The sequence below is a fragment of the Neolamprologus brichardi genome, chromosome 7 (assembly GCF_056152115.1).
Source record: "Neolamprologus brichardi isolate AB-2024 chromosome 7, ASM5615211v1, whole genome shotgun sequence".
NCBI classification, from domain to species: domain Eukaryota; kingdom Metazoa; phylum Chordata; class Actinopteri; order Cichliformes; family Cichlidae; genus Neolamprologus; species Neolamprologus brichardi.
Window position 1 is genome coordinate 18,176,019 of NC_142110.1, and position 25,855 is coordinate 18,201,873.

Consider the following 25,855-nt stretch of genomic DNA (forward strand, 5'->3'; position numbering starts at 1 on the left):
TACACCCTGGACAGCTCGCCAACCTGACTCAGGACTAACACAGCAAAACAGGCAACCATTCACACCAACGGGCGCCACTAACTACATGTCTTTGGAAGGCAGAGCACCCACGCAGACACCATGCAAACTGATCACATGAAAGGCCCAGCCGAGTGGTGGACTCAAACCCAGGGTGTTCTTGCCGGACACCGTCAGTGTGTACCCCCGAATGGAAGATTTGTTTTATTTTTATTATCCACTAGAGGGCACTGTGACACTGTAAATCTCCAAACCACCATCACACGACAGCTGTCTCCCTTTCTGCTCTTGTGTTACCAAAAAGATAATTATATGAATAACACCACGCAGGTTTATTGTTAGTTTGTTGTGCCCGCTTACAGATAAGAACAGCCAGCACAGACTGTATTATACCATAGCACTCAATCTTTGCGTTTCCGCTTTGTAGGTGGAGACCTTTCGTAGGACAGCCCTGCTGTTTACGTTTGGGGAAGTTGCTCAATATCGGAAAACACTTTTTCTTTTAGGTATGTGAGCAAAACATAACTGTTTGCGATTTTTCTGGGTTAAAGAATCCACTCGATGGAGTATAATTAACGTCTTCAGGTCTAAGACTATGAAAACATGACTGTTAGATAAAGCCCAATCTCGGGTTTGGTCACAAACTCCCCGCAGAATGGATAATCCAGTAACTTCCGCTACTTATATTCGCAACATCGGTTTTCGTTTACGTCGCAAATTGTCCGATTTTTTGGATCCTCAGGACAGGTGGAAAGAGGTTCTTGTAGATATACAGAAACCGAGCGGGGAGCCGAGGTATTCCCAGCTTCATGTCAGGTAAGATGGGGGCAAACTTTCTGACGTGCTTGCTTTTCATTGAATGAAATCACGCTGATTGTTTATTTATTGTTTACTGAATTTGTGCCGCTGTCTTTTAAGGAGATTTGAAGGTCTTGTTGCACAGGGTCGCAGTCCCACAGTGGAGCTGCTCAATGACTGGGGGACGACCAACAGCACAGTGGGTGAACTTGTGGACATTTTGAAGAGTCACGAGTTACTGGCTGCTGCCAGTGTTCTGCTACCTGGTATGACTTTTAAAAGCCATGAAATAATAACCACACGCAACAGGTAGAATAAACCTGTTGAATCTTAACTTACCCCAAATATTTTTCCCAGTATCACCCTCTTTTTTTAAATTCTTCTAAGAAAATAAGATGTTAACCACGAGTTATGAAATTGCAATAAGAGATGTAGCAAAAAACTTCTGCACTTTTTGGGTAGAGGATGAGTAAACATCTGTTAGGTGTGATGCCTGGAGCATGAGGAGAAACAGTCAAACTGCACTGATACAGGATGTAAAACCCAATCATTTATTCTGATCATTTTTTGTTTTTGTCCTCACACAGTTGAAGAGTCCAGTCCACTGGAGACCCAAAGCACTGCTTCAACCAGACTGCTGGGAGAGAGAGACGTGCAGCAGCAGCCCGTCACCACTGTGCTGCAGCTTCGAATGCCACAGGAAAACACCGAACCAATACACACAGGTCTTTCACTTTTTGATTATGTATTAATTTTATGTTCATATCTTGATTGAACATATGACATTGAACATATGACACGTATGACATTTATTAACACAGTCATTTATGAGTCATATTCATGCGATGTTTTAAGTAGATAATGTTCATCTTTCATTATCTGCTGAAAAGTCTGGTTCCAGTGAATTAAAATGTCATATCTTTCTCAGCACCATGTAAATCTGCCACTGCAGTACTAAAGTAGTGCAGTAAATCTACTTGATTACATTAGAGCACTGTAAACTAAGCTGCTCTATAGTGGTGTAGTGTAGTCAACAAAGATGATATTTTGATTTCAATAAGCGATGCCGCTTCTTCGTAAAGATGTGATGTTATGTAATCGACAGCAGGTGGCAGCGTCGGGCTCTTGAGCAGAGAAGTTAATGAGGCAGTTTACTGTGTCTCCCTCCTTAGGCTTCTCCAGTTTCTTATATAGTGACCTGATGAGGATCACAGGCAACTTTGATGACCGGTCCACGTCAGCTGGTGGCAGCCGAATTGGAGAGGGAGGCTTTGGGACGGTATACAAAGGTCTCCTGAATGACAAACCAGTTGCAGTGAAAAAACTCAATCCAGTAAGTGAAAATATTTTTAACAGAACCACATGATTCTGTGTACTGCTGTTAATTGCATCTGAGATATTGTATTATTTAGGTGGATGACATGCCACTGGACAAGTTGCAAGATCAGTTCAACCAAGAGATCCAGACTCTGAAAGTGTAAGTTTCCCTCAGGAAGAAGGTGAAGAAGCATATTTAACATACATGTATTTACAAATGCAGGTGTGGTTTAATAACAGCATTTATTCCACAGGTTAAAACACGAGAACTTGGTTGACATGGTTGGATTTTCCTGTGACGAACAGCACCTATGTTTAGTGTACGCTTTCATGGCCAATGGATCTTTATTAGACCGACTGGCTTGCTTTGTAAGCATTATTTACTCTTCTACACAAACAGTCTGCTTTTCAGTGCATTCAGAAGGGGATTTAATTACATGCTTCTTTTTTTTTGTTCATTTAGGAAGGAAGTCCTCCACTTTCCTGGCACCACAGGTGCTTGATAGCAGAAGGGACAGCCAAAGGTTTGGAGTATCTGCACTCCAACCATCACGTCCACAGAGATGTTAAAAGGTTCATAGTGCGAAAGCTTTCATCGTTATTGGTTTAGAGATATCCCACAAAGAAGAGAGAAAATGTCCCGTTTTTGATGTCCCGTACCTTTATGGAACACTGTGCAAATTACATCACATTACTGTTTTAGACAAAGAACCAAAAAAAGACTTTGGGGATGTAGAAAAAGCTTTCCCATATGGTTCTCTGCAGATCATATGACAAGGTTCTCTTTAGAGCTAAATTAAAAGTAGAAAAAGGTTTCATTTACACTTGTATTCACGTCCCTGTTCAGAGGCACATGAAAAAACTGATGCCACACCTAGATTTATTTTATTTTTGTTTAATCTGATGACACCACTAGTAGCTAGTAGTTTAACTTAACATGAAGATCACGAACAGGTTCATTAGTAATGCAACAGTACAGTTTGGGCACGAAAGGTACAGTTTGGTAATTTAGTGAGTTTTATAGAGGCTCATAAGCAAAATTATGCAAGAGGTATTGATGTTTTAATTTAACTCTTGGCAAGGAAGCCAGTAAAATCACATTTCCCTAAATGTAGAAATATACATGACACATGACTGGATGTTTTGTTGCTCACTCTGGTATCTGTTAGTGCGAACATCCTGTTAGATGAACACTTCGTGGCCAAAATCTCAGACTTTGGTCTGACGAGAGCATCAGCCAAGCGAACCTCGACGACCATGATGACTGAGAGGATCGTGGGTACCCGTGCGTACATGGCACCGGAGGCGCTAAGAGGAGAGATCACACCAAAATCCGATGTCTTCAGTTTTGGAGTGGTAGGCTTTCTTCAGACACACACACGCACACACTGATACACACAGGTAGGGCTGGAGAAACTGCAGCTGTAATGTAAAATGTAGAGCAGTACTCAGCACTTTCCTTGACTCCAAGGTTCTCCCAAACTACTGACACATATATAACTGCAGGACACAAGCGTTGCAGTATACTTGTTTCACTGTTTGTGAAATAAGAGCTCTATATTGTTTATCATCTGTCATTATCCCAAATCTGCTGTGGGACACAGCGATACGTATTAGTAGCTATAATTGTCAAACATATTAACCATTAGGTGATTTCCGGGATCAGTGCTTTAGTAGAATCTCTGACCTTGCCCTGAAGCATATGCATTCCTACATACTGCAGTGTTGGCGATGTTACCCGCCGCCACATGTAAGTTTTCCTGCCGTGCGATTAACCCCGTCTCTCTGCCATCTACAGGTGTTGTTAGAAATATTGTCTGGACTCCCGCCAGTTGATGAAAACCGGGAGCCACAGTTCTTGGTAAGTTACACAAAAGAGGCTTTCATCGTGTTATCTGCCAAGCTACACTTTGTGCTTACAGCTTATTAAAGGCTTTGCCTTTAATGAGTCAGGGACCATTATCGGTTAATAGTCAATTTGTTAAGGATTTAAACAAAAAAGTTCAAATCTTCCACCTTTAAAAGTTTCATCTGTGCTCATCGTGTGCTGATACTGCATTTGATGTTTAATATACAAGTCAGCATCTATGGAACATGTTTGCAGAAGATGATTGTTACATCACTCTCTGTGTGTGTGTGTGTGTGTGTGTGTGTGTGTGTGTGTGTGTGTGTGTGTGTGTGTGTGTGTGTGTGTGTGTGTGTTCCCTACTTCATGTCCTAGATGGAGATGAGGTATGACATAGATGATGAAGATGAGGAGCTGACTCTGGAGGATTTTGTGGACAAAAAAATGAAAGCCTGGGAGCTGAGCCAGGTGGAGAGTATTTACTCCTTGGCATGCAACTGCCTCCATGAGAGGAAAAACAGACGGCCTGTCATCAGACAGGTACAGGAAAGATCCCAGCAGATTTAATGTATAGGTCAAGCTACTGTGTTGGCATCTGCACAGCTTTTCACCTTGATCTATTTGCCTGTGTTATGTGCCTCTGCTGGACCAGGCTGAATGAAGAAATCCCACAAAGGGATTTTTTTTTTGTTTTAGTTTTTGAAAAGAAAAGAGGATCATTAACAACTGAGTCGACACTTCATTAAATACACCTGTTTAACTGCTTATTAACACTAATATCTAAACAGCCAATCACATAGCAGCAACTGACTGCCATATAGGCATGGCTGTGGTCATTTAAGCACCTCGAGGTGACTTTTGTTGCGATTTGATGCTGTGTAAATAGCACATAACCATATCCAGTGAGTGGCAGTTTTGAGGGTGAAAATGCCAGAGATCAAAGGAAAATGGGCAGACTGTTTCAAGCTGATAGGAAGTCAACAGTACTCGTTATCTTAACAAGGTATGCAGCAGAGTATCTCTGAATGCACAACATGTTGAACCTTAAAGCAGATGGGATGAGCAGCAGAAAGCCGAGGCCACAGTTCACTCAGACAACAGAACATTGGAAAAACATTGCCCAGGCCAATAAGTCTTGATTTCTATGACATTTAGATGATAGGATCAGAATTTGGCAAAAACAGCATGAAAGTCCAGCAATGTACCAAAACCTCAGGCTGCTGGTGGTGTCATGGTGTGGGGGACATTGTCTTATCACACTTTGGACCCCTTAATACAAACTGAGCGTTTCTTAACCACCACAGTCCACCTGAGTGTTGTTGTTGACCGTGACCACAGTAAACCGACGTTTTTATGACTGCTTCCAGGAAGGTAACACACCATGTCACAAAGCTCAGATCGTCTCAAACTGGTTTCCTGAACATGACGAGTTCACTGTAATTGAATGGCCTCCACAGTCACTAGATCTTAGCCTTAATAGAGCATGTTTGGGACGTGATAGAAAGGGAGATTTGCATCATGAATGCATGATGCAAATCTCCCTTTCTGCCACATCCTGACAAATCTGTGTGACGCTATATTAACCAAAATCTCTGAGGAATTTTCCAACACTGTGTTCAATCTGTGCTGCAATGAATTAAAGCAGTTCTAAAGGCAAAAGGGGGCCCAACTTGATATAGCGAGGTGTACCTAATAAAGTGTATGGGGAGTCTATGTAATAACAAACATATTATTTAGGGGATTTAGGGAGCAAATGCAGGCAGTAAGAGAACGGAGACTGCACTCTTGTCTTGTTGAACTAAAGGAAAATGTCATATTGTTGCTACGATATATATATATATATGTAGTCATGATTGTTGTGTGTCTGAACAGGTTTACGCGGAGATTCACGGAGTCGTCAAAAACATTGCACTGGATCTTGATAGAAAGGCGTGAAGCAAAGCATCGTGGGAATTGTGAGCTTGCTTCAAACTGCAGACTGACAGAAGAATTACTGCAGTTTTTTTTAAAGGCATGTAGCTTACGTGTGTAATTGCTGTAAAAAATACTGCTGAATACATTTCTGTGAGGCCTTTAAACAAATCCAATGGCCGAACTCTTTCAGAATGCTGACTGGTTGTTCTTGCCAGTGTTAAATGTATTTATTACGAACAATTAAAGAAATAAAGTGAAAGAAAACGTGATTTAAATATTTTATTTCTTCTTTAAAAGAATTATAAGAAAACATAAGACCAAACATGATTTTTCTATTATAATGACACTGTATGAACATAAAGGGATATTCCCTTCAAACATGAGGTGAGCGAAGTAGTTTGCCTAATATTAATCAGTACATCAGTGGATGTGGCAACATTTTGATCAAGGTAATTATATTATTCCCTTTCCCATCCAGTAGCGTGGCATTCCCTGTCATTATGGGAACCAGAAAAGCTGGAAAAGCTTCCTTCCTTGTGAAATCTGAAATGTGTGGATGTAATATTTCTGGAAGCCCCAGTTCTTTCACTGTGATCCTTACCGACGTGGACATCTACCTCAACAGACCAGACTGTTTCTTAATCAAAGAGCATCACACAGCTACAATATGTACATTTACAGCACTTGCATAGAAAAATAAGTATCTCAGCAGATGATTTTTTTCATGTAAACCACAGTTATATCAAAAAAGAAGTCAATTTTTTTCCCCCAATATAAAATGGACCATTAAAATGAATCATCAGACACAAGTTTGAGAATTATTTTTTTTCTGCTTTGGAGCACCTCATTGTGCAAACAGTAGGAGACAAATAATCAACACATTAGACACAGAAACATTAATTGACACGAGGAGGAATGGAAGTTAGGAATTTGAGCACGTGAACACAAAATGGGGTCTTTTCATCATATCGGCGCAAGTTCACATTAGTTACACTAACATTTTTGAAGTCTCAGAGCTGGCAACGATGTGAAAATTCAAAAAAACAACCTCATCTTTGACTTGGTTTGGGCCTCTGAATTATAGTAGAAGGGTTTTTATGAATGTACTAACCTACATGAATGTACTTCCATTTGGCAAGCTACAAATGGAAATTCTGCAGTGTGTCATTGCTCAGTTGTCCTTGGCGTGCATAGCTGGGTCTGTGGGTGAACTCTGTGGGAATTTGAGGTTTTTGTCTTATTATTTTAAACAAGCGTGTCGAAAATGATTAACCCCCCCTCCCTCCTGCCTTCCCCTCCCCAAAGCAGGAATGTTCCTCTGTGGACCGTGCTCGGGGTAGAGGTGGTGGTCGGGCGGTGAGGTCTGTTTAATCTTCCTCCTCTCTCTCCCCCGGTGGTCGGGTGATGCGGCGGCCGCCCTTCTTACCAGCGGGGCCTTTGGGCTTGGCAAAGCGCTGCTTGTGTGCGTGCTGCTTGGGATGCACCTCCTCGTACAAGAAATCACTTGTCAGTTCTTCTCCGTTTTCTATTTCCAACTGGGAAACAGAAATATTTAAAAAGTGCATTAAAATGATGAGCTGGACCACTGGTGCATTGTGTGACAGATTAAAGGAAAAACATTCACCCCTGTGCCCAACATTGAGCTTGCTGTTTGAGGCCCATTAGAAAGGGTCACTACAAATGAGTTCTAAGATGCTTTTATTTGCATGACAGATGTTTAATCTGAACAGACAGTAAATTCTGGAAGTGTTCCTGAGCCTGTGCAGTGTTTTCCATGACATGTGTGCCGTTTTAAATACAGCACATGCGCTCAAATCGATCCAAATATCGATAGTATCAATGCCAACGCTGGTATTGGTGTCAGATCAATATTAGTGCCATATTATTAATGCTTTGTCTTCATCCTTTCCTCTCAGTTCAGTATGTAGCCCACTGAATTGTGTTAAAAAAAATTTTTTGAGAAAAACTCAATTTAAATGAAAAAAAAAACTATGAAAAATGTCTGAACTTTTTTTGTTGACTGTCACGTTCAGAATTTGCAAATTGATGCCGATTCATCTCATAAATCATGACACACTTCTCTCCCCTACATAAGCTGTATTAATACATTAAAAGCATTGGCATTGGCAATATGATGTGTAATGCAATGTGGAGTAAATTATGGGTAGAGTGCCCTTCACCACCAACATCAAAACACCTTATGAGGAAAATATCCTTTGGAAGCATGGCGCTCCACCCTTCCTGTAAATGCCTGGAGATTTACTGTAGAATCAATAATAAGAATCTTTGAACCTTTTTTGTGGCTCCACTCTGTAGGTTTTCAGTCTTGTTTAAGCAATACATGTAGAATAAGGTTGACATTTGTAATCAGTCATATCAGCCACCAAAACCATTTTAAACTCTGTATGGAACACAGTACAAATACTTTTGTTATCAGGAAATCTCTTATGTAAATAAATTATATTTATTTTACATAAGACATTTGATTATTATAGTATATCATAGGGCTGTTCGATATAACGATATATATCGGATGACGATATAAAAACATCTATCGTTTCATTTTACGCTATCGTTTGTTTCGTGGTGTCGCAAAATAAACTGTTTACGGTAATATTTTTCATCGTTTTGATGGTCACTGTAGTGGTTATATTAATTTCTGAAAGTTCTCTCTTTCTCTTATATTTAATATAACCACACTACGGACGGACAAGCGCCTGTTTTTATGCGTTGTCGTTAGCAACAGCGACGGCAACACCATAGCGTGTCCGCTTGTTTATGTTCCACATAAACCTTTCACAATAAAGCTCAAGATCCTGTCGAGACTTTTCAAAATAAACTGAATCACGTGAAAAAGCAGATTATTTACGGATGAGAAGTAAAAAAGAGCCGCCAGGTGCTAAAAAATAAACCTTAGACTCAAACGTTAGAACAGGCTTTTCCCCACAGCACGCCGTGTAATAAATACAAAGAAAGAAAGCGGCCGTTACAACTTATGTCTAAAAATGTATAGTTTCATGCATCGGTTAAAACACTAGACTCCGGGTAAAGGACACGCAGCTGGAAAGACTTCACACAAGTCGAGCTGCCTGAGATTCACAGAATTTACAGAAAATTTTTGCGATTTATATCGTTATCGGACGATAGAATTCTTATATCGGGATATGAGATTTTGGTCATATCACACAGCCCTAGTATATCACAAAACACAGCGTCTTACTTTTTTCTCAATCTCAAGCTGGAGATTGTTTTCCACCATGTCGACCAAGGGATTTTTGCAGCTGGAATACAGCATCCTCTCTTTGATGCTACACTTGTACCCTGGCATAGAATAAATGAAGACTACAAAGAAAGAAGGAAAGGGCAGTGAGATGGGAATCACATGAAGCATCATTCAGAGCAGAACAACACAGAAACCTGCACAAAATACAGTGTTTGTTTGTTTTTTCCTGCTGTTCGTAATAACCCGTGGGAAATCATTTACCTGTGGACTCTAAGTAGTCGCCCTCATGGGAATGTTTGTAGAGGAAGAAGTGGTAACGTGGAGTATCTTTAGGGATTCTCATTGGGAGATCTTTCAGCTCCGTTGGCTCAGTGCCGCACAACCGAATGAGCTCCTGTTCAGCATCTAATTGCTTTTTTGACAAAAGAAGCAAAAAGTTACCCTTTAAGCAAGCCGAGTGCTCCTGTAACTACAAGCTCCCTGCTTTGGTTACCAGACAATGTGAAAAATCTAGGTGGTGCCAGTAAATACTAAACACCTCCCTTTACATGCTAATGTGATCCTCAGCAGCCAGGAGTAAAACTAGTAAGGATGAATAGAACACAAAAAACAAAAAAAACAGGGGGGAAAGAAATGCACTTTAACTAAGCTTTTAGACTCATGAAAAGGAAATCTGATGCACAACCACAACAGTGCTACAATTATTCCTTTGTACTGGACTCATCTGATCTTGTGACACAAACCGTCAGAATTTCAATGAGCAGAATTTACACAAAGGCTTTTTGGACAAACTGAGTAACTCATTGTGTCAAACTAGAAAGGTCTCCTCGCCAAAACAATCTGCATCTTTCCAAACACAAGGTAAAAACTCCAACTGCACATTCAAATTATTGAATATGAATATGTCAGTGCTGAGCTAATTACTGTCATTTAGACCAGGATACAGCCTTGCAGACGTGTATGTAGAAAGCTGCAGACACCAGGAGTATGTGGCTGGTCTTACAATACTTTGTAATCCCATGGCATGTAAAAATGCCCAGATGTAGTGCTGTGACAGGTATGCTGACACTTGGCCATGTAGAGGCTAATAACCCCAGCTAATAACTCACCAGTTGTACGTAGTTGATTTTCTTGTCCCTGAAACGTTCAAGTGCTGCGACGGCATCTTTATGAATAGGGAAAGCCACTCCCTGCAGAGTCTGCTGCTTGGTGTCCACACTGATGTCAGTCTGCACCTAAACACACCACAAACAAAGACACAGAAACAAGACACACTTTGAGTTCTACAGTCCCATTATCGTCATTAAAACACTACAATTGACAAAAACACTGAAAAATGATATCAAAGCCTTTAAAGTAGGCTGATCAGAGCATTACTTAGCAAGCATCAAATGTCTTCAAAATCAAAACATAAGCCACAATAATTCAATAAGTGTAATCATGTGAGGGCACACCGTTAAAAAAGAACAGAAAAAAAAAAATTTTAGGATTACAAGTGCTTTGCACATCTTCAGAGCTAGACCTGATGATTACAGATGAGGTGCTTGTATCGAAGTGACAAGGCGCCTCCGAGAAATTGCACCGAAAACTGGAAATTCTGGAAGGATTACACTGATGGATTGCATCTATTTTTAGAGGCTTGTTCCCACAAAATGCAATGCCATGCAAACATGATTGAGCCTCCCATGTAGCTATCGCGCATACCAAAAAGGATTGCAGGTCTTTTATCCATCTGCTTGGAAAAAAGCGTGCAGTCTCCGAGGCAAAGCAACAATAAATATTCCAAAGGCTTTTTGAGCTAGGCAGTACAGATTAACAGTATATCATCTTCCTTCAACAGCTGGGCAAGTGGGAAGAGCAAAAAAACCTCACTTCCCATTTGCTCTGCTGCTTTTAATTGACCGTACTTTTGGAGACAGCCTGCACTCTACTCAGAGCACTTCCATATATGGTAAGAAAGACAGTTCTTGTTCATGTGGCGGAGCTGGGAGAGCAGCAATTAGAAACAGGTTGTTTCTTAACACTGAAGAAATTCTCGGCAAAATTCTAGAAATACTCTCCAGAAGTTTAAAGAGTGAAACTTCAAATGTTCCCATTTTCATTTGTCTGTTGGCGTCTATGTGGCACATCCCTGGAGACCTTGAGATCAGCACTGTAAACACTGCTGACGACACTAGCAGCCTGCAACAAGTATCACATTACAGCACTTCTTTATCTGATCGCAACAAAGGCACAAGCCATTGATGCAGCTCACCTGTACTCTTGTGACCAATCACTGCCAAATACTGCTACAGAATCCTCTCATTTGCATTTAGCTCCCAACATGTAAATGTTCGATTAGAACAATCAAAAAGCTCTTCTTTTAGTCCCTTTGCTGATTAGGCTAACCAGTGTTTACAACTCTAAACAGCACGTTTTGTGGAGCTAAGGATATACACACGGCTAATAGCTTTGTCTCTTCCCGATGCATTAGAACATCCTGCTGTTCTAATGCATCAGCATCTCTGCACTGCACTGATACTGCCAGGCAAGCATATGCACACTTGCATTGCTGCTGACCTTGTGCTGTTTGGAAGGCTTCAGCGGCAGCTTTCATTGATACCCTACACTGTACTGGTTTGGATTTACCTACCACACCCAGAATATGCAATGAGGAGGGATACCGCTGAGCTAAAGCAAGCCAGTGCTTTCTCCCACTGAAGCCTCCAATGTGATAATGACGTAATGCCAAAAGAGAAACGAGAAGCCTAATCCACACCCACTTTAGAACACTTCAAGCCAGAGAACTTGGCAGCAAGTGTGCAGCAAGTGTGCAGCAAGCACTGCACAGAACATTGTTTCCTCCAAGATGATGACAACTCTAAGTGGTGACCAAGTGATAAAATCCAAATCACTTGTCTGAGTGTGTGTGTGTGTTACCTCATTCAGTTTGATCTGCCTCAGTTCCTCTTCTGCAGCAGTAAGAGGCAAGGGAGCAGCTTGAGAGGTCAGATGTTTCTTGTAACCACTGAGGCTCAAATCATCCTGCAGGTAAAGAACAGCCCAATCACACGGCATGCAGAAACACACACTGACTCACTGTTACTGATATAGTAATCACAGTTCCTATTAGGTGCTAAACACTAACACTGACACTTAACTTGGCACTGTTAAGCTACTGAGTAACAAGCCTTTCACTTGACCAACCTTGCTGGTACCAAAAATCTCATCCTTGATGTGCCCGCCTCCAAACTCCTTCTTCAGTGTTGCTCTGGTAGCAGCATATAACATTTTGTGTCGCACCTGTTATGAATATCAAAAGAAAAAAAAAGTTTTTTTATTTAGCAAACTTTACACAGGACATAAGGCAATGAGAGCTTTATCTTTAAAGAAAAAAACATTTTATTGTTGCTTGCCTTAAAAAAAGTGAGAAATATTATAATACATATTACAGCCGGTGCTTCTGTCAAGACATTCTTTCATGTGTTTGCTGGTTTATTGCTGCATTTCCTGTCATAAAAATAGGGAACTGCTCAAATACATAGTTACACTAGTGGTAACCAAAACTTTACAAGATACCTTTAAATATCAAACGTGTGATTTTAGGCTACACAAATCCAGCTCCAGTTCTAACGAAGTGAAAAAGAAATGCACATGATAAAAACGAGTGCATGCATGCATTGGAAAAATGTTTTGCAACTTCCAAGCAAGCCTAAACCTGAAGGCTCGTGCTTTAAACTAGAGGTCAGGAATGCTGAGCTCAGCTCCTCCTTCAGAAAGAGACTCTAAAGTCCACCGTGCTACAAATAATCCTCCATTGCACTTTATCTGGGCACCGGTCGCTTCTCCTCGCAACATTCCCCATTTCACTGCTACAGAAAAACACTTGTGTGTTATTTGTTACGGCTATTCTTATTCACAGCAGCTCCAGGCTGCAAGTGGTTCATCAAGTTTCAGTGAGACCAAACAACAATGACTTAAATGACACTGTGCGAGACAAGAACGCATACATTGCAAGCACACACATTTGCATTACAACAAAACACCAATGCATGAAAGGAATATGCCACCTAAAAGCAATGAGGGTAAATTTTAAGTCAAGAAGGAGAGGCTGAGGCTATGCACCGTGTTATTTGGAAAAACATAATTTACCCATATTTAGCTTTCAAGAGGTCTGTTAGGAAATAATGAATGCATATAAAAGAACGGCTGCCTTGATGTGGTAAACCCCACCCGTCTGATACCCATAGCAGAGAAGGACAAATGCCATGCAGAATGGAAAGCTATTCATTAAAGCCGGGATAGTTTGAGGGTTTTTTTCTTACAGCAGAGTGGTCCGGTGACCAGGCCAGGAAGATCCACTCGTAGCCCTGGTTGTTATTGGAGTCTAGCCGGTATAGAACGTAGCAGGGCACATCATCGTCAAGGAGGGGTAGCACTAAAGAATCGTATTCCTGGTCCCATTTTTTTGATGCTTTCCTGCTGGCACCTAGAGTCAGCTGCTCTGGAGAGCAGATGTGGACAAAAAGAGAGAGAAAAAATCAGCAGTGCAGAGTTTTGTTTCTTTATAAAGAAATGCTAATGTCAGCCTTGGCAGACATTTAGGTAGAAGTAAACAAACTCCAGGACGCTAGAGCGCTGCTTACCATCCTTGATGACGATCTTTAGGGCACGATACTGATCCCCGCTCTTCGCACTGGCAAAGATATCCTTCACATCATTCCCCGCTGAGAAAAAAAAAAAAAAGACATAAGAGGTCAGGATTTTCTTCCCCTCCTTTAAACAATGCAGGCTCAACAACACCACGCTCATCTTAACATGACCATCATGAGTCGTATGATTATGAGTCTACACCTAAAGGTTTAATGACTCATAATAGCCTGTGAACCATCTGATGTCAGCCATTAGACAAAGGCCACAAAATGATCTTCTCATTAAGCATTCAGCACCTGCAGACCTTTGTAAAGTTAGCATTTTATCCCGTATTGCACAGGCTTTGAGTGAGCAGGCCATCAAGAAAACTCGTCAGTCCTATTATTTTGGCTTAACTTTTGATCTCAAACCCAGTCACAATAAATACATTTTCTTTTAATAAATTTAAAAAGGGTGATAATTCAGATTCAAACCAACTTCTTAATAGCTGTAACACAAACCCCAAGAGCACCTTAATGGCACAAGTCCAACAAACTATTTAGACATTTTTAAAATCCCTTTTCAAGGAAGGCACTAAAGCAAAATCTTCCATGTAACACAACAACACACAGGAATGCATGGTAGTAAATGAACTGGGTCATATTCCCTGAATTACTAGGATTCACTTTTGTTTTTCACCACCACCAAAATCTGGTGAGCTACAAACAACCACAAAAAGGGTTTAGCTTAGAGGAGCCCCTGTATTAAGCTTTACGTTTAACATATATATATTTAAAAGATAAAACATAAAAATAAAAAAACACTATTCGGACACAGCAGTAACAAGTACGTTTGTACTTCTATTTTAAGGTTGCCTGATTTGTAAGTTTAACCTCGGGGGTTGTTTCTATTTTTGCTGCGATGCCATCGTGTATAACAAGTGGTCACGCCCTGCATAAATCCCTTTTTCTTTTAATTACAACACGGTTTAGGCAATGCCAGTACCATTCACGGATTATTGCAAACACCGACAGGTACCAGGCCAGCAGTTTGTCAAAATGAAGGCGTCGTCTGTCCATTCAAAATCTACTCAAAATCTAAACACTACCGGATTTATGCTTGATGCTAAAAGGCTGGGGCATTACAGGCTTTTCGAGCACTGCGAGGGGGAAAAAAGTATGAGTAGTCGTGTTTTAGGTCGCTCGTAAACTGATTAGAGACTCAGGATTAGATTTCCTGGTCATAAGTGTCCAAACAGGGCACGCACACACACATATGCACACATCAGGATAGCTCAAAGCTAGCTAGGAGTGGCTAGCTAACGTGACACTAGCTTCCCCTTGCAATTAATTGTTGCAGGCGCTTAAAGCTCGCCGGGCAATCAGACACGCAGCAAAACAAAACACGTAAAGGCCGAAAGCTGTGAATCAGAAAGAAAGCATCTACCTTGAATGCCCGTTTGATGTGACATTATGGCTTTCGTCGGATAAAAGGTTGATGCGGCTGATCAGGCGAAACCAGGGCAGAGAAGCAGGAAGTGGACTACATCGGCGAGACCCGCCCCGAGTCTGTCGTCACTAAAATCCCAACAGGAAGGTTATCGTGTTTTATTTTATTATGTGTGTTTTTTTCGGTCTTTAAAAAAAAACTTCACTCTTTATTAGATTGTCGCTGCTTTCTTTTTGTCAAATATGAAAACTGTGTTCTAGCTTTTTTTTTTAATTTTTACTTTCCTGTGGAAAAATGAACCATACAGTTTGTTGATTTCTGCTGAGCTGTGTCGTTCAAAGACTCGGCGTATTTATAAATACTGGGGTTCTTTTGTCACATTTGATTAAAAAAAAAAAAAAGTCAAGTCCTGCACCTGAATGAAAACGACCAATCAAGGGGAGGGGGCGTGTCCAATGGTTGCTCGTGCATACCTTTGCTATGAATTAAATTGGACTCAACAGGCCAAGATATTCTATAACTTCTTTTATTTTTTGTTTATTTTGGTTATGTAGTGCATGCTCGGTATATTGTAGTATATTTAGCAGTACTTTCTACACAAACTATGTACTTATTTTTATTGCTGTTCTGTGTGAAGTCTCATTTTTTTTCATTCACCTTATATCTGCAGGTGCATGTGGCCTGTATGGTAGCAGTGAGGTGAAGAGGTGGAAGACAGCGTTCTTAGTCTGAACTCTGGTGTTGATTGCCTACCAGCCAGGAAACCAGTGGCTCTTTGCGTAGGTTCCTGCTTTCAGAGGTCACCGTCACACCTTAAAACTTGCAGTGATGGTTATTTCTATGATAGAATAAAATACAATTCAATATCCTTTTATCAGTTTTTCTGAAAACAGGCTTTGTTTTGCTTTCTTTTTCATTTTTACAACTTCTGCTTCTTCTTCCTGATAAAGAAGTCAATTAATAGAATAGAATGGAACAGAATAGCCGATCGTGGCTCAAGAGTTGGCAGTTCGTCTTGTAAGGTTGCCGGTTCGAGCCCCAGCTTGGACAGTCTCGTCGTTGTCTCCTTGGGCAAGACCCTTCGCCTACTGGTGATGGCCAGAGGGGCCAATGGTGATATGGCAGTCTTACTTCTGTCAGTCAGCCCCAGGGCAGCTGTGGCTACAACTGTAGCTTGCCTCCACCAGTGTGTGAATGTGAGAGTGAATGAATAGTGAAATTGTACAGCGCTTTAAGGTTCTCCAAAAGCACTATATAAATGCAATCCGTTATTATTATTATTATTGTCATACATGTAAATGAAATTACGGAATTAAGTAATGATTTCAGCTCTATAAATTTAGAAGTAGTATTTTTCAGCATTGATTTTTTTGTTACTACAAATACAACAGTACAAATCCTTCTACTACACCTCATCCAGAAGCTGAATTTAGAACTTCTTTGAAAACAAAGGAGAAAGTGCAAGTGTTTGAATATAAAAGTAAAAGCACTAGCAGCAAATCTCTGTAAAATGTGTTTAGCTCTTATTAGTATCATTGCTTTAAATCATTTTTTTTTTTTGCAATTACTTTGATATATACACTATTGTTGAATCCCAGGACACAATTTGTGAGATGTTTTCATATTCATAATGGAAATAATAATGAAAAATAATAGTGACATTAAGTTAATGTGCTACCTTGCTGCACTTGTCCCTCTTATCTAGTCAAAACAGAGCTACCTCCCTCTGACTTTTTTTTTTTTGAGAAAATATCTTTGGTAGTATAAAAAAGTCAAAATATATCTTGTATTTCACATTTTCACATGTGTTCATATGAGCATGGACGAAACGGGACATTTGCTTACACAGGGAACTAAAAGGGACTAGGCTTTGGGCAAGCACAGCAGCAGTACTCATATGCACACACCATTTTAAAATAAGACAATTACTTAGTCTCTTAGAAAAGTCAAAGTGCAAAAGTTTAGAATTGCCAATTAACCTAAAACCAAGCCTTTGGACTGTCAGGGGAAGCCAGAGTATTGTGTAAGAATTCAAACAAGCACAGGGACAACATGCAAGCTTCACACAGACAAGCCAACACAAAGAAACAGACATTCATAGCACCAGGCACCAGCCACTGAAAAGAGTCAAGAGAGTCCTGGGTTTGAATCAACCAGCTGGCTGGCACCCTTCTGTTTGGAAAATTCACGGTCTCCCTGTGCTGCTTGTGTTTTCTCGAGGTACTTCAGCTTTGTCTCTCATACAAAACACATTCATGTTCGGCTGACTGGCAATTCTAAATTGACTGTAGGTGTGAATATAAGTGTGAATGGTTGTCTGTGTAAATGTCGTTGCCCTGGTGACCTGACTAGGGGAAAACTCACCTCTCACTCTGACTCTACAATAGACTGGTGGGTTTTCAGCCTATCCCCACCCCCACCCCTGTGGCTTTCTTCATTTCTTGTTTATATGTGTTCTTTGGTGATTACATTTAAGTCTGTTTTTTCAGTGTTTGAAAACAGACTAAAAAATTCTGTACAAGGTAATAGATCTTAAAAGAACCTCACATTGGGACTCTGGACAAGGAAAACTGAAAACACTGTGGGTTTATTCCCATGGCTTGTGAGATGCTAAAAGTCTATCCAGTTTACCACTTTCTGCCCAGCAGCGTGATTAATGTGTGAGACCTGTCCCAACATTCACAACACAGAAGGCAATCATATCCACAGCTTACCATGCTATTTTTTTTTTTTTTTTTTACAGTTTAAGGGTTAGTACTTAAGTTTCTTATTGCTTGTGTTTCTTAAAGGTGATATTTGACTATTGAAGAAGCAGGTGTGCTTTCAGTTTCAATTTCTAGAAAGACTGCATGAAATTTGTATTTTCACCAACATGCTGTTTTCTGTGCTAAATATACCTTTGGCTGTAGTGGCAAAGGAGCTTAAATTCTACTGCATTGGAGTCCAAAATAACTTTGGCTTATCCAGATGTGGCTTTGCATACTATTTTTATTTTTCATCAACACTGCACACTGGTAGAGTACATCGCTAATCCTGCGTAACATTTGAAGATTTTCTGTTTCTTTTCACTTATTAAAAACAAAGGATTCTGTAATACATAGAGTGCCTAAAGTTTTATATGTGAATTCATAGACTATACTATGCTCACAAGGGACACATTTCTACACAAGTTTATGTTAAATGAAAAAGCCAAGAAGAAAGAGTATAAGGATACTCTTTCACATGTGTATTGGACTTGGTATGTTGAGATGCCAGAAACTCACGAAGAAGAGCATCATATATATGAATATTCATGCTAACAGTTCTGGTTTATTTATGGGATATTTTAATGATATTCTATTATTGGGTATTTAAATTAAAGGGATAATAAAATAATAATGAATGCTTTACTCCACTATATGTGTGTGGTATCTGCTTTTATAATGTAATAAGTTCCAAGAAATAAAGTCAACTTGTTTTCTGGTTTAAATTCAGCTATATTCTTCAAGAAAAGAAAAAAAATAAAGCACTGATTGTATTTAATTATGGCTTAAGATCAATATTAATATAAAGATCAATATTCATTCATCTTTCATTTTTTTACATTTTATTCAGCTTTTCCACATCTCTGATCCGTCATACCAGATTCCCGCCTCTCAAAGCAGCAGATCCTATTTGGCACGAAATCCGGCAACATCTGGAAGCCACGGGCTTCCTGCCTCTGGTCTCCTCTTTAAATAAATAAATGAGCCCCATAGCAGCAAAATCCCTTCTCAGCTTTGCGTCAAGTATGACACACAGTCGCACAGGAAGTGATTTGAACCCCCCCCCCCCCCTTTTTTTTTTTCTTTTTACAAAATAAACTGATTCTAGTGTGGCTGATGAAACCTGTGCTCTGTTACTAGTACGTTTATGTGAAACAAAATAATTTACCAATGGTATTACGCAAATTGTTTACTGAGCTCTGGTCCACTGATTGAGATGGGCTCATCTTCAACCACTCTTCGATGTGATGTAGATTTCAGAACATATAAATGAGTGTAAGTGTCTGATTTGCCATTATTGTGACTAAACAAATGAATGATCACTGGCAAATTGCACCTCATTCCAGTGTCTTGGAAGGATAGACTTTTCCCCTGATATGATGAGTTTAGATAATGTGCATAATTTTATCGGATATTCTGGTTGAAGATGAAAGACCGTTGACACTCAACGCTTCAACATAAACCAGGACGATTACAGTCACTGTGGAAGTTTGTTTCTGGCACTGAAAAAAAACGGGATCTCAAAGTTTTTAATTAATAATTCAAAATTTAGAGGAAATAACTCCAAATTTCGAGTTAGGTATCCCAAAGTTTTGAGTTAATAAGTTAAAGATTTGCGTTATTATCGAGTTATGTGTGACAGTTTTTTTTTCAGAAGCGGAAAAAATCTTCCTCAGAAAAATCCTCATAGAAATCTGGTAGTTTCTAATGATGTTTAATGGGTTAAGTTCAAGTAACTTGAAAAATAAAGGAAAACAACATCTAATCCGTTAATATTAGAGGTTGAGGTGGCCTGTTGGGATACATATATTGGTATACTTATAGATTCCTCAAGTCGTACTTGTGTTATGGATGTCGGTATCATTTTATTTTGAAACACGTGAGCGGAAGTCGTGTATTTGTACTGGCTCTGACTTTGGCGCTAGTGAATCAACGTGTTGGCTACGTTGCGTTGCACTGATGCTGCGCTTGCTGTGTGGATTCAGCCTCCTCCATCCTTGCTACAGCGGCGGTAGAAGCGTCCTACTTACTACCCAGAAACCGCACCTCACGGCGGGGACCCAGTGACGAAGCACCGCCCGCTTAATAGCCGCCCCGCCCGGCGTATGGACAGTCCGGCACAATGACAGAGGATTTGTGGGTGCCTCTGTCGTATACCAGCAACAACAGGTCGCATGGATAATCCCACTTCAGCCTTGTCGTATCATCTCCTGTTTAGGATGATTAGAGCGCCGCTGCCGGCTTGATGTGGCCGGAGAGCAGAGCGGGAGCGGGGCTTCTCGTCCTGGACATCGACTGAGAGATAAAACGGCGTGGAGCAGGTGTGTAAAATCGTGTTGACTTTACCCACTGCACATGCACAAATGAGAAAAAGCGACGTGCATGCAGGTAACTTGCACGGATTTTGACTGTCCCACATCTCACTCGGTGTACCCTACATTCAGATAAGAAGGAGCCAAAATGGTCAAGCTTGTTGTAATATCTCATAATTATATAAGGTCAGTGATGTGACATTTGGCGTCATTAGAAGGGAGATTGGTGCGATCACGCACTAATGCCCTGAACACGATAGTCCATTCAGAAATGGCCAGAAGTGCCTCAAATAGAGAGGCCATTTGGAGTATTTCCTGCAGCACTTAGACTGCTCTGATCAGTGCAAATCTAATCTTTATGCTTTAGAGGGAGTTCAGGTCCTGAAACATCAGTTGAGCTCTTCATTACTCATCGTGATTATCTAGGGTATAGCCCACTATAGCCCACCCACCCACCTTCAGATAAACTTAGTTTGTTCTTTTGGGTGCTAAGTCCCACTTAACTTATGTTTTGGGACTCTCTGATCACAAGTTGCTAGCCACAGAATGGGAGCAGGTCCCTGGTCACACTAAAAGTCTGCCTTCTCCTCCTGCTCCTCTTTCTCTAAATGCTTGCAGTTTGATAAAGAAAGCAAACTAAATCTGCATTTTACCTCATCAGCCTACTATCACCCAAGGTGGCAGCATCATGACAAGACAAACATGATGCCGGTGAAATTTAATAGCCAGCTCTATTTTTGAAGCCATTACATAATTCCTTCTTCCCCCTCCATGCCCTGTTTTAGGGAAGGTATGAAAGCAGGCAGAAGTTCAGCCCAGCAAAGTCAGACGGTTCAAAGAGGTAGAGAGCGATGGAGTAAAGAAAGAGTGGAGTTCATGGGTGAATAATGATTAAAAATACAGGAGGGACGGGGTGTCTGCAGGTTACTCATGCACTGCTTGGCTGGTGTTGCCAGGGAAAGCCTCACTGTAATGCTGGAACAGTTTCTTTTAAGAAGAGCGCAGAGCAGACAGGCTGAAAGGAGACGAGCCAGCGATTTATAGCTGAGAGATATATAGTACTTCAAGAGTCCACCACTTCCAGGTATGACACGTGATTCACCGACACAAGATGACACTTGAGTGGATTGATCGTCCACTTTATGTTATTTTTCTCTCCTTTAAATTGATTACAGGATATAGGCTGTTTGCTAATTTACAGCTGAGTGATAATCTTAGGACTGATTGGAAACTCTGGTTTTGTGTTAAGAAATCTGTGTGCGTTATTGGAGGTGCTGCTCTGCTATCTGAGCCGGGTCTGAATTGAGCGTGATCCTAATCCATTATCTTTAGTGATATTCCAACCACTAATCTGTGTCTAAGGGGTGCGTTTGCTCTAATCTGCCTGGCTGGTAATGTAATCTGACTAAAAGAAGCACTTTCTCTCTCTCTCTCTCTCTCTCTCTCTCTCTCTCTGACTCCCAGGTGTAGTGTGGCTGGAGGGCTCAGCAAGATGGAAATAGATGCCCTTTTTCGCTACTATTTCCAGCACCCGTGGTCCCGTCTCATTGTGGCGTACCTCGTCACCTTTTTTAACTTCCTAATTTTCGCCGAGGACCCCATCTCTCACAGTCAGACAGAGGCCCATATGATTGTGGTGGGGAACTGTTTCTCTTTCCTCTTCAACAAGTACCCAGGCCTCGGGTGGAACATCCTGAAAGTAATTTGCTGGATACTGGCCATTATCACTGGCCTGTTAGCCGGGAAGTTTATATTTCACCGCCAGCTCTTTGGTAAGTCATGCACACAATAATGCAGTGGAATGTGCAGAGTAATGGCTTTTCTGTCTGAGGGAACTCCCCCCACCCCTCCCTCCCCCCATTGATGTTCTTGTTGTTGCTATTCATCGGGGAGAAGCACGTTTATACTCCTGCTCTGCTTTTTTTGTCAATGGGAACGTAATTAAAGAGATTGTTAATTATTTTCTTTGTTGAAATCGCTGCTGATTCCTCTTTTCATTGCGGTAACTAGACGTTAGGGGTGGGGGAAAAAATCGATACTGGGTAGTATTGTGATATTTTATTTGCTAATAATGTATCAATACAGGGACAGCAGAAATCGATATTTTGTTACAAAAAAGGTTTTTGTGCTCTGACTTCAGAGCATGTTGATCCTTTTTCTGAGCAAGAATCCTGACATTCCTTCACTGTCCAAATGTGTTTAACTTTTTTTTGGCAGCAATAAACATTACAATTTACTTATTTTAATTTAAGACATGTTTTATTTTAATTAAGTTTAAAAAAAGTTTTTTATTTAATGTAAAATTATATTTTGTTTTAATTTACTTTCAAATTCTTCAGTTGCTGAATGGGCTGCATAGTTTTCATAAACTGCATAGTTCAGAATAGCTATAATTGTACCAGATGGTTGCATTCAGTTAAGTTGGACTAGACTGTAATACAAACCGTTCAGTTTGTCAACAATAAAACTGACTGAAATGAGAGAAAGACTGAGTGTGAGACTTTGATATTAGATTAAATGAATATTGATAAAATTTACCTTTATGTACAGAATCTGAATATCGCAAAATATTTTAAAAAATTGCAATAATATCGTATCGTGCGTTAAGTATTGTGATAATATCGTATTGTGGGATGTATGGTGATTCCCACCTCTACTAGACGTACACTGAAATTCTATATGAGGACTTGCATTCCTTCAACAGATTTGTGACTAGAGGTGTTTAGAAATGTCTCAGTAGAAAAAGTGCAGATGGAAATAATATTAGAAGATTACCTCGGAGACTTAACGTTGGACTCACAAGCACACTCCTGTATTCATGGCAGACATCCAAGCAATGAACAAAATTTCCCTTATTTCTTCCTCTAATTATTCCAAAATATAAAAATATAAAAGTGTCTGCTAAAGTTTGTGTATGCAGTGATCTTTTTGTATGTGTTTCTTTATACATTGCTGTGCAATAGTCTTGAGCTTTCTCTCATTTTAATGTATTTTTGCTGTTGAGGAGCCAGATGTTCTTGTAATGTTTTTTTCTTTTAACCTGCTCTTGAGAAATATTTCTCCAGGCTTTCTGAAGGTCTGTGAAAGTTTTTCTTTGGACATTCGTTTGCTTTTTTATTTTAATTTTCAGTTCTCATAGCTGACCACTTTCAAATGCTTTTTGTTGTTGGTTTGTTAAGTGACTTAACAGGATGATTTATAGGTCAGTGTTATGTATTTACACATAACAGACAATTTAGCAACTTCTACATTTTAAACTGTATTTATTATGTGTTTATACTTTTATATTTATTTACACAGCTTGATAGGCATACAATTTATGTCCCAGTAAGGTAATTCCCAAAGAGATACTAGTCGAAAACCTGGTATAAGCAAGCATGTTGTGCAATGTGCCCTTAAACATCTACAGTAGATCAACAGTATCTGAAGGTATTGTCCTTAAGAAATATAATAAGGTACCAGCAAAGACTTGACACAGAACCCGAGTGAAGCATCTCGCTGTTCAGTTGATCCGCCTGCTGTTCACTGAAGCCTCATCAGAAATGGTCTCAATGGTTGTGAAGAAGTCTTTCTTAAGGAAGGGAAATGGAGAGAAAAAGGCTGAGGTGTGCCAGATTACACAAGAACTGAACTGTGAAAAAAGTGGCAATAGGTCTTAAAAAGTGATGAACTTAAAACTTTGAGATTTCAAAGCCTGAAGTATTTGGTTCAAATTGGCATCAATATGCATGGAAAAGATCAAGAGGTACAACAGTGAGTGTTCAGAGCCATCTGTAAAGCACGGTGGAGGCTCTGTCATGGTCTGGGACTGAATTTAAGGCAGTGGTATTGGGGACATTGTGAATACAGAAGAGTATGATCTTTTTGATTCATCTTGCTGATTCATCTGAAAAGCATCTGATTGGTATCAGTTCTGTGTTTCAGGACACCAATGATCTCAAACACACTACCAAAGCAGTAATGTCATACGTGGACAGGAAAAAACACAGTGCGACACCATCAGTCATCGACTGGCTTTCCCAGAGCCTGGGCCTCAGCATTATTGACGCAGTATGAGAACAGAACAGAAAGCAGCCAACACCCAAAGAACAGCTTTGACTGATCTTCAAAAATCCTGATGAACTATTCCTAAAGACTACTTAAAGAAATGTCAAGAAAACCTGCCTAAGAGAGTATGTCTGTGAAGATTCTCAGTCATCCAGCTCATCGTAGTCAAAGGAGCTTGCAAAGAAAAGCGTCTGGACTTCTTTAAGTTGCTTGAAGACGTTTCACCTCTCATCCGAGAAGCTTCTTCAGTTCTAAGGTCAAATGGTGGAGAGTCCCAGATTTAAACCTAGTGGGAGTATCCCCCCGCAGAGGGACAAAGGGACCACAGACTTAACAATGTGGTGTATGCTGTACAGTGAAGCGAGGAATGCCCAGACCTCTACATTGGAGAGACCAAACAGCCACTTCACAAGCGCATGGCACAACATAGAAGAGTCACCTCCACAGGACAAGACTCAGCAGTTCATCTGCATCTTAAGGACAAAGGACACTCTTTCGAGGATGCCAATGTTCACATTTTGGACAGAGAGGACAGATGGTTTGAAAGAGGAGCGAAAGAAGCCATCTATGTCCACTGTGAGCGACCATCTTTGAACTGAGGCGGTGGTTTACGACACCAACTGTCTGCCATCTATAATCCAGTTTTGAGTTCCCTCCCCAGACGCCTTAACGCCCACTCACATCCTGGGCCATCTGACCTCAGGAATTTGCATGATAAGGTGGGGCCAGGTTTCACAATGAGCTCACCCGAAACCCTGGCTGATTGGGACCCACACCCAGTTTCACACCTTGGCTCAGGCGATTAGAGGATCATCAGGGGGTCCTTTTGTCCCTCTGCAGGGGGATACTCCCACTAGGTTTAAATCTGGGACTCTCCACCATTTGACCTTAGAACTGTAGAAGCTTCTCGGATGAGAGGTGAAACGTCTTCAAGCAACTTAAAGAAGTCCAGACGCTTTTCTTTGCAAGCTCCTTTGACTTGCCTAAGAAAGCTTACACTGTGTTGAAGAATACAGGTGGTCATATACTAAAGACTTTCAATCATTTTAAAATTTTTCAAACAGATTTTTCCTTTTCTATATCATAGTTGTATGTTTATATGTTTCAATAAATCACTTCCTCTATTTATCACTTCTCTAGGATAATACTGTACAATGAATTGAGGGATGGATAGAGACTTTTGCACAGTGCTTTAGCACCTCGCTTTTAACATTCTTGCTAACAAGAGATGGTTGTAGTGAAATAATATTAACTGCAGCATGTCATATTAACAAAAGTGCAATGAAAGCTTCCCAAAAAAATGTTACACCAAACAGAACAATGGTGAGAGTGTGAGAGACTGAAGAAAGAGTAAGAACCTGACAGGAAAGCATCATCATCAGAGCTTTTTAGCTAAGTTTACAGTCAACTAAAAATTTATTGTAAACAACCAAAGAGAAGCTGTTGGAGTAATCAGTGTGAAATGCCTCCAAACTGCTATCGTTCAGCTGTTAGCCTCCTCCATGCTGTATTAGCTTTCCCAGTACCATCTGGTGCACTGCTGTGTGGTATAGTAAACAGAGAGCAACATGGAAGT

The 25,855-nt window shown here is 40.4% G+C and overlaps 3 protein-coding genes across 4 annotated transcripts in view; 2 read left to right on the forward strand and 1 right to left on the reverse strand.

The window, feature by feature from the left end:
* Nucleotides 1-430: 430 nt before the first annotated feature.
* irak4 (interleukin-1 receptor-associated kinase 4) lies at nucleotides 431-6,157 on the forward strand. The gene is made up of 11 exons (XM_006782523.3): nucleotides 431-834; nucleotides 937-1,082; nucleotides 1,404-1,541; nucleotides 1,989-2,149; nucleotides 2,229-2,293; nucleotides 2,388-2,502; nucleotides 2,597-2,706; nucleotides 3,303-3,489; nucleotides 3,932-3,994; nucleotides 4,355-4,519; nucleotides 5,852-6,157. The coding sequence occupies exons 1-11, from the start codon at nucleotides 674-676 to the stop codon at nucleotides 5,912-5,914; spliced, it is 1,374 nt and encodes a 457-aa protein (XP_006782586.2). The 5' UTR covers nucleotides 431-673; the 3' UTR covers nucleotides 5,915-6,157.
* A 2-nt stretch (nucleotides 6,158-6,159) lies between these two features.
* Nucleotides 6,160-15,288, reverse strand: twf1a (twinfilin actin-binding protein 1a). The gene is made up of 9 exons (XM_006782522.3): nucleotides 15,174-15,288; nucleotides 13,742-13,822; nucleotides 13,421-13,599; nucleotides 12,303-12,398; nucleotides 12,036-12,140; nucleotides 10,226-10,351; nucleotides 9,378-9,528; nucleotides 9,114-9,235; nucleotides 6,160-7,428 (listed from the first exon to the last, which is right to left on the reverse strand). Exons 1-9 carry the CDS (start codon nucleotides 15,196-15,198, stop codon nucleotides 7,261-7,263), a joined length of 1,053 nt encoding a protein of 350 aa, XP_006782585.1. The 5' UTR covers nucleotides 15,199-15,288; the 3' UTR covers nucleotides 6,160-7,260.
* Nucleotides 15,289-19,834: 4,546 nt separating this feature from the next.
* Nucleotides 19,835-25,855, forward strand: part of tmem117 (transmembrane protein 117) — a 50,369-nt gene continuing 44,348 nt past the window's right edge. The window contains exons 1-2 of one of the 2 annotated variants that reach the window (XM_006782521.3): nucleotides 19,835-20,241; nucleotides 21,697-22,004. In XM_006782521.3, the coding sequence (XP_006782584.1) occupies nucleotides 21,725-22,004 (280 nt within the window). In that variant the 5' untranslated portion in view covers nucleotides 19,835-20,241; nucleotides 21,697-21,724. Of the gene's footprint in view, nucleotides 20,242-20,994; nucleotides 21,317-21,696; nucleotides 22,005-25,855 lie in introns of those variants that run through there. The other variant, XM_035916074.2, reaches the window with a different exon arrangement.